Source organism: Scomber scombrus, chromosome 10 (genome assembly GCF_963691925.1).
Source record: "Scomber scombrus chromosome 10, fScoSco1.1, whole genome shotgun sequence".
Classification (NCBI taxonomy): Eukaryota; Metazoa; Chordata; class Actinopteri; order Scombriformes; family Scombridae; genus Scomber; species Scomber scombrus.
Genome location: NC_084979.1, coordinates 27,851,865 through 27,859,899, shown reverse-complemented (window position 1 = coordinate 27,859,899; position 8,035 = coordinate 27,851,865). Strand labels below are relative to the sequence as shown.

Below are 8,035 nucleotides of genomic sequence, written 5' to 3'. Positions count from 1 at the left end.
TTGCCCTTTCTCTCTTCAACATTTAATGTTTAATAAATCAACGTATAAATAGACTTTTCCCACACTTATTTAGCTTGATCTCAGATGACCCCTCGGTGTCTGTGCGGCAGCGTTTCATCTCTACGTCACATTCCTAAAATAAATTCCTGTCTGCAAAAAGGTAACGTGAGGGAACGTTAAAAGTAAAGTAAAGGACGGACATGCTGTACTGTATATCTCCTGCATGACAACAAACACACCGAATATGAAAGTGTGTGACCTAGATTCTTTGTCAAATATCTCAAAAAGACATCTAAACAGGACATTCACCAGACTCACACAATGACATTTATAAAGTCAGAGAGTGAAAACACACTTCACTGGGGTTTTCTCACTAATCGTGTCGGGATCTTTGTCCACGCAGCTTCTGAAGCGATGACAGTGAGCGATTGTAGTGTTTTTAGTAAGAGACATGCAATTGCTCTACTTCACCTGTCTAAACTACTGTGTAGGGGAGGTGACATGCAAGGGGGGAGGTGTAATCACCGTGCACTGCAGATACAACAGGATATGAAGAACAATATCACACACTAATAAATGTTTTCCGCTCGTGTAAATTCTCTTCTGTGGTATGTAGGAAATTTACTGGAATGTTTTTGTTACAAGAGCTGTGGCCCACAAGGTGAACGTTAATGTTTTATTGCATTATTCCAGCAATCTCCTTCATTTTCGTAACACAATCTATATGCTGACCTTATTTTAGTCAGACAGCAAAATGCAACATTTATGTCACCAGTAGCAACACATTGGATTACTAGAGGAGGTATTTGTCACATGTTTTGACACATTTAAGACATACAGGTGTAACAATATAACCAATTCATCCTCATTAGGAGATAATGCATCATTGCAAGTACAGTAGATAGAGACTCAGAAGCCTCAGGAACTGCAGAAACTACAACGTCCAGTCCAAAATAAAAACCATTATGGACCAAAAAAAAGCATTCATGTTTTTGTTTCTTTATCCTGTGCCATATTTCTTCTATATGCAATACTATTCTCTGTGACAGCTTTACTGTATTTACTATAAACCTACTTCATAAATACTCATGTCAGCTTAAAAAAAAAAAAGGAAGTGTAAACAGAGTTACAGAGAGTGGGCTATGAACCCTCCATCATTTTACATTCCTGAGACAAAACTGCTTTGACTTTTTTTTTAGCTGCATTTGGAAGACTTTATGACTATTTATACACTTACTACATATAAACACTGACTCCCATAATATTTTTTGAAAGAATAAATAAAATGACAGATCTATAAATGCCTGGAGGAATATTATGAGAACATAACAGAGTAGCATGTGAGCGGCTATGTTTATGCACAGTCCAATGTTAAGATTACCATAAACTGACTTTTCCTGAGCACTATATTTACCTATACAGGATATTATAAATGCATTACAGTGGATGTTGTAGGAGGATAAATATATAACATTTGGTGAGTCTCTGCAGAAAATGACTATACAAGACTAAAAAAAGTAGTGATTTCATTACCCAAAGAGAATAAACAGGTATGGTGTGGACATGTATTATTATAATATCCTGCTGTTTTGACTTATTTTTGTTTTGAAAGTAAGAAACAGATGTTGACAGCAATCTACCCAATTTAAGACAAAGATGTTTGAGTCGCGAGCGGTGACAACATTTTTCTTTTCTTTTTCTTTTTTTTTTTTCTTTTTCATGAACGAGGAAAAAAGAGCGATGAGTTGGGTGTTATTAACCCTGCCTCCATCCTGCAGTCCATCCACTCGCATGGCTCCTCCCGCCCCCTCCCGGCACTCCGCTGCGCTCATCAATAGGGAGCCCATTTGAATAATGTGAGCACTTGGACTGGAGCCAATCAGCTGTCAGAGCACCGTGATAAATCGCAATGCATTATTGATAATAATAATTACGTTGACATGCGCATTTCTACTTGAGGGGCTAATTTTCCCCCCCAAGCCGAAGAATTTGTTGAAGAAGGGGAGGAAAATTGTTTGTAACTCTTTTGCCACTGATGGTTGCACCATGTCGAGGCGCAAGCAAGCCAAACCGCAGCACTTCGACTCCGACGAGCCCGGTTCGTTAGAAAATGGTAAGTTTACACCACAAACGATAACTTTGAGTTTGATGTAAACGTGGAGTCTCGCTGTGTCATGTTGTGTACTATCGATGTTTTATCTCAAAGTTTTTGGTGGAGGCTGACTTTTCTTTTTTTTTCTTCTTTTTTTTTTTTTTACATTGTTCCCCCTCTCGCACTTTGACCTGTTGCTGTCCTTTTTGAATTGACCAGGAATTAAACTCAGCCGCTGTGCTGGAAATTATTTAGTCACCCCCCCCCCTCCCTCCTCAATACAAATTGCTCAGTGAGAATCTCTTTAAAATATAACTCATGTTGCTTTTTCTACTCTTTATTTCTCTTTCTTATAATGATGAAATAACCGAGTCGCATCATTCATTTAGTGACTATGTGGAGGTCGCAGTTGGCAAAGTTCCTCCTAAATCGATCAGCTGTAGTTTTCCGTTTCAAAGGCTTTTTTTTTTCTTTTTTTTGTACGTGGGTTCAATTGTAGACGGTGAATCTCTTTGAACTTTTTTTGGGTTTTTTTTTTTTGTGTGGTACAATGAGGCCTGTGTTGCTTACCTGTTGATTGTTTGATATATTGTAGTCTTGCTTTAGAAGTTGAATGGCACATAATGCGCGTTCAGGCTCGTCAGGATGTCACATTATATATCGTTTTTATTTGATGTCATCATTTATTAAGATTGTTCTCGCTTTGAATTGATTTTTTAATCAGAGTGCGCATTTGTGGTTGATTTTAGATGGATATTGTTGTTGGTAGTGTGCTTAAAATTGGATTAACCATGATTATACCTTACTGTATGTAACAATGTGTTAAAATGTTAATATTGGCTTATTTTTTTGGTGGCATTTGTTTGCAAGTGTGCGCCAATTTTTTTTGTTTTTTTTTTAAACAAAGGTACCCAAAAAACTATGAAATGTGACTCTGTGGCAAGCTGACCTAAAGGCAATAAATCCCCCAGTTTAATGCATGACTGTTTCCTTTCGTACATATGTGGAGAGGTGGGGGATGGAGCAGTGGCGTTTTTGTGGAGACTGGGTGGGGGTGCGTTTTGGTGTTGCCATATGCAGGCTCCAGTGCTGCCGTGGACCTCACCTTTTACAATTAGCCAACTAGAATCACGAGGTGTTTTTAGAGGATCGCAGCTTCTCATAATCAGTGTGTGTACCACTGAGAATATTGTTGTATGATTTTTAAAATATGACTTTTTGTGTAGTACACTGGCGCCCATGAAATGTATATTGAGTCTGACCTCGTGTCATGTATCCCACCAAAGGTTATCAGATACAGGTCATGCGCCGTCAAGTGGTTAAACTAGTGCGTTGCGTTCTTTTTTTCTTCATAGCCAAAAGTTATGATTTTATTAGAAAGTTTGGGGAAAGGGTGCACACTGAAATATTAATTAAATTGCCTTTGCTGTTCCTTTTTTAAAGTTTAATTGTATTGGGATAAGCGCAACTGTACTGTGGAGTGGCTGAAACATGCCTACTGTGTCCCCCCATGGATGAGAATGTAATGCAGTTTGCCACTTTGTTTTTCATGACACTGCTTCAGTGCCTCCTGGTGAGCAATTAACAAGTCCAACAGTTTCCTTGGGCAAATGCAAACAGGTGGTCTACCCCCTTTCTCTTAGGTATTAGCATTTAACAATACACCCAGTTGTGAAATGGCCTCTTGGTTAGCAGACAAATTAAAATGCACACTTGGAGCACTTATCAGGCTTTCACAGGCTGTGAAAATGCCTGAGAAGGTAATCAACATTAGATTACCACTTTCCTTTCTTTTCTTTTTAAGGCCATATTTGCCTTGTAAACTTAGTCATGTTTATTTTTTGCTTGCTACCACTTTTATTTTATACCAACTGGGACATTAAATTCAGTCTGAAGGTTTATAGTTATTTGTTGCTTTTTGATTGACTGTTTTAAAACGATTATAATTCTTGCCCCCCATGTGGTGCTGGAAACAGATCTGATTTTTAGCAAATGGTTGATGGCTTTTTTTTTCAGAAGCACAGTAATTTAATGCCCCATGGCTCCTTCTCTTTCTGGACAATGTTCTGGGTAATGTCAAAGGTAGATGATTGCCCTCTGCTGGCCCAGTGGACAATAGACAAATTCAAAGTCTCTTTATAGCCCCAGGCAGTGACCTATAGGGAGTAGACAAAAACAAAGAGGGACACCTTAAAAGATTATCTAGTGAACACAAAAAAAACTAATATCTTGGATTACAGATGCATAAAAATAAACACCTTGATACAATGCCGACAAAAAATTACACAGGCTTTATTAAGTCCAAACATTTTAATGCTTTTGTAATGCAAAGAGTCATTTTTATATCACCACAATTTATCACTAATAATACTGTTTACTGACCTTGAAAGTGTGTATATTACTTTTAATTTTACTATTTATTAACATTTTTGAATAATTGTTTTGGTGTAATATTGTCCCAACTGTATGAAGAACATTAATTTGATTTCTGTATCTTTTTTTTTCTTTTTTTTTTTTTAGGGATTCATCGAGATCATCAAGCTGACGAGATTGGAAATGAAGTGAAGCGGTTCCGCATGGACGAGACCAGGATCTGCAACAAGTGTTGTGCTGAATTCTTTGATGAAGCAGAATTCCTTGAGCATGAGAGAAATTGCACTAAAAGTCATCAAGTGCTCATCATGAAAGATGGAGATGGCAGTGAAATGCCTGAGGAATATTCGCGAGGGTCTCCTGAAGGCCTTCCTAGTGACCATGATGATAGCCAGTCTAGTGGTAATTCCCTTTCAAATGTCAATTCAGACCACCTGGAAAGAACTGAGGAAGAGTCCAGTATGAACATAGACGACTCGGGACAACAGGATCGGGCAGAGATGTCTGACAGCCCTGAGATGAATTTCCATTCCTCACCTGAAATGCAAGATACAAATGTCACTCTTGAAACCATGGCTGACACTAAAGTGGCTGTCTCCCAACATTCGTCGAATAATACATCTCTGACCTCGTCACAGGAATCCGTGCAGACCATCCCAATGATCTTAGAACAGTTGGTGTGTCTCCAGCAACAGCAGCTACAACAGATCCAGCTCACGGAACAGATTCGGGTCCAAGTAGCCATGATGACTCCGCAGGGTCTCCAGTCATCAGTTGTAGCGGCAATGGACCCTCTTAAAGCCCTTGGTGCGCATCTCTCTCAACAGCTGTCTGCTGCAGCAGCTCTGATAGGTAAAAGGACCGGCAGTCAGAGCCTCTCTATTGAGACGATGAAGCAAGGTAAACTACCTCTGCCCAGCGGCATCCCTACATCTCTACCTGGAGGACTGGGTACGATAACTTCTAAAATGGACAATTTAAAGGGCCTTCCAGATCTGGCCAGTCGTTTACCAGCACTACTGCCCCAGTCGCCAGGTGCCATAGGTTTCCCTAGCAGCTTCAGTGCTGCAGGGATTGATGCCTCCAAAAAAGTGAAGACCAAGATTCTGAACCTCCCACAAGAGTCCCCAAAGAATGGGGACTCATTATACAAACACAAGTGTAGGTACTGTGGAAAGACCTTTGGCAATGACAGTGCTCTCCAGATTCACCTGCGTTCTCACACTGGAGAGAGGCCCTTCAAATGTAACATCTGCGGAAACCGCTTCACAACCAAAGGAAACCTCAAAGTGCATTTCCAGAGGCATAGAGACAAGTATCCTAACATCGGCATGAACCCTCATCCTGTGCCAGAGCACCTAGACAATATTCCCACCACTAGTGGCATTCCCTTTGGCATGTCTGTGCCCATGGATGAGTCAAATATGACGGAAATCAAGCCTATCCTCGGCCCTCCGGCTGCTGGGTTCCACCCATCACCCATACCAGCATTCAAGACAACATTTGATGGATTTGGAGGGGACCCATTTTCTCAGAGACCCTCCCCATCAACAAGTGATGGCTCCCCATCTGTTTCCTCGAATGTTTATGGCCAAGAGACAGGAATGGATGGGAATCCGAAGGATGCTAAAGAAATGCTCGGAGTACTGCATCATATGAATGGCAATTCCCTATCAGGAGAACAAAGCTCTGGAACCGCAAAACTTCAGCAGATGGTTGATGGCCTAGAAAAGAGAACAGGTGACCCCAATGAATGTGTGATCTGCCATAGGGTGCTCAGTTGCCAGAGCTCACTGAAGATGCATTACCGTACACACACTGGCGAGAGGCCGTATAAATGCAAAATCTGTGGCCGTGCTTTCTCCACCAAAGGTAACCTCAAGGCTCATTATGGAGTGCACAGGGCTAACACTCCTCTTAAAATGCAGCATTCCTGTCCCATCTGCCAGAAGAAGTTCACCAATGCTGTGGTTCTGCAGCAGCACATTCGCATGCACATGGGCGGGCAGATCCCCAACACTCCAATGCCAGAAAACGAGTTTGAAGCAGTGGAAGCAATGGAGCCATCTCTACCAGAAGACAAGTCTATGGATACCAATGGTTTTGAAGACAGCATGGAAGATCATGAGCCAGAGCTGAACTCTCAGAAGCCAAATGACTCCTCTGATTCCCTCCCACCTGCCATTGAGGAACAACCAAAGAAACTTGTTCCCCCGCCCCCCGCTTTGTTTTCCAGCCTAGATGTTTTGAAGAATCTCACCTCTGCTCTTGCACTGAAACGACAGAGTAGCACAGCTTCGGAGAGCGAGGGAACGTCCAAAGAATCCCCATCAGCTCCTAGAGAGCAGGAATATCAAAATGGCCGTAGTCCTGCCATTTCCGATTCGGCCATGTCATTTCACTCGTCTTCCCCTGTAAACCACAACATGAATAGTAGCAAGTCTCCTGAGTCAGCTACTGATGAGTTTACCCGCATTGGGTCAAAACCAGACTCTGACGGTGGCACTCAAGATGGACTTGAGACAAGTGGAGCCCTTGACCTCACAGCTTCCAGCAGCTTTACACCCAAAGTGATCAAAGAAGAACCAGGCCTGCCATTCACAAATGGAGACTACAGTAAGTTTATTAGTTTGAGAATGTATCAATTTATAATATATTTGAGACGGTCATGTTGAATCCTTGTATCTAATTTCTCTCTTTTGTTTCAACAGCTCCTACTAGCATGCCTTTCATGAGGTTACCATCAAGCCTGGCCAGTCTGGAAATGAAGATTCCTCCAGAGAATCCTTTGGGGTCTCATGGTCTGTTCAGCTCCCACATGCCTCAGGGAACAGCCATGCCCGCGTCCATCTCCTCCGCACCGAGACGATCAACCAAACAGCACGTGTGTCATACCTGTAACAAGAACTTTTCGTCCGCCAGCGCCTTGCAGATCCACGAGCGCACTCATACAGGGGAGAAGCCTTTTGCTTGCAACATCTGTGGCAGGGCGTTCACCACCAAGGGAAACCTAAAGGTACGTTAATATGGTCCAACTGTCACTTTAAGTGTAGTGTGGTATAATATTGCTATTTGGTGATTAATACCATTCATATAGAAGGTTCAGGAACTCACTGTTTTTTTTTTTTTTTTCAGGTGCATATTGGCACTCACATGTGGAACAACTCCTCACGGCGTGGTCAGCGCCTGTCCCTGGATAATCCCATGGCCCTGATGGCAATGAGCTCAGAGGCTAACATGTTACCAGAAATGATGCAGGCCTCCAAAGAACTGGCTGCCCCAACAATGAACTTCGACCCATCTCTGTGGAACCAGTACGCTGCCGCCTTCAGTGGTGGCCTGACCATGAAAACCAATGAAATTTCTGTCATCCAGGGTGGTGGCATCCCCCTCCCTGGGAGCCCCGCTGGTGGGCCTCTGATTGGATCCACTGGAGGCCTCATGAAGATGGATGGATCCCACTCTGGCTTGCCTGCCACTTTGGCTGAAATTGAGAAGAACAGCTCTGACAGTGTGCCAAAATCCCAGTTCCCACATTTCATGGAGGAGGGTAAAATTGCAGTTAATTAG

At 42.2% G+C, this 8,035-nt stretch overlaps 1 protein-coding gene across 1 annotated transcript; it reads left to right on the top strand.

Moving 5' to 3' along the window:
- The first annotated feature begins 2,012 nt into the window (after nt 1-2,012).
- On the top strand, nt 2,013-8,035 carry sall4 (spalt-like transcription factor 4). Its single transcript, XM_062427469.1, has 4 exons — nt 2,013-2,113; nt 4,613-7,081; nt 7,177-7,481; nt 7,601-8,035. The coding sequence occupies exons 1-4, from the start codon at nt 2,047-2,049 to the stop codon at nt 8,033-8,035; spliced, it is 3,276 nt and encodes a 1,091-aa protein (XP_062283453.1). The 5' UTR covers nt 2,013-2,046.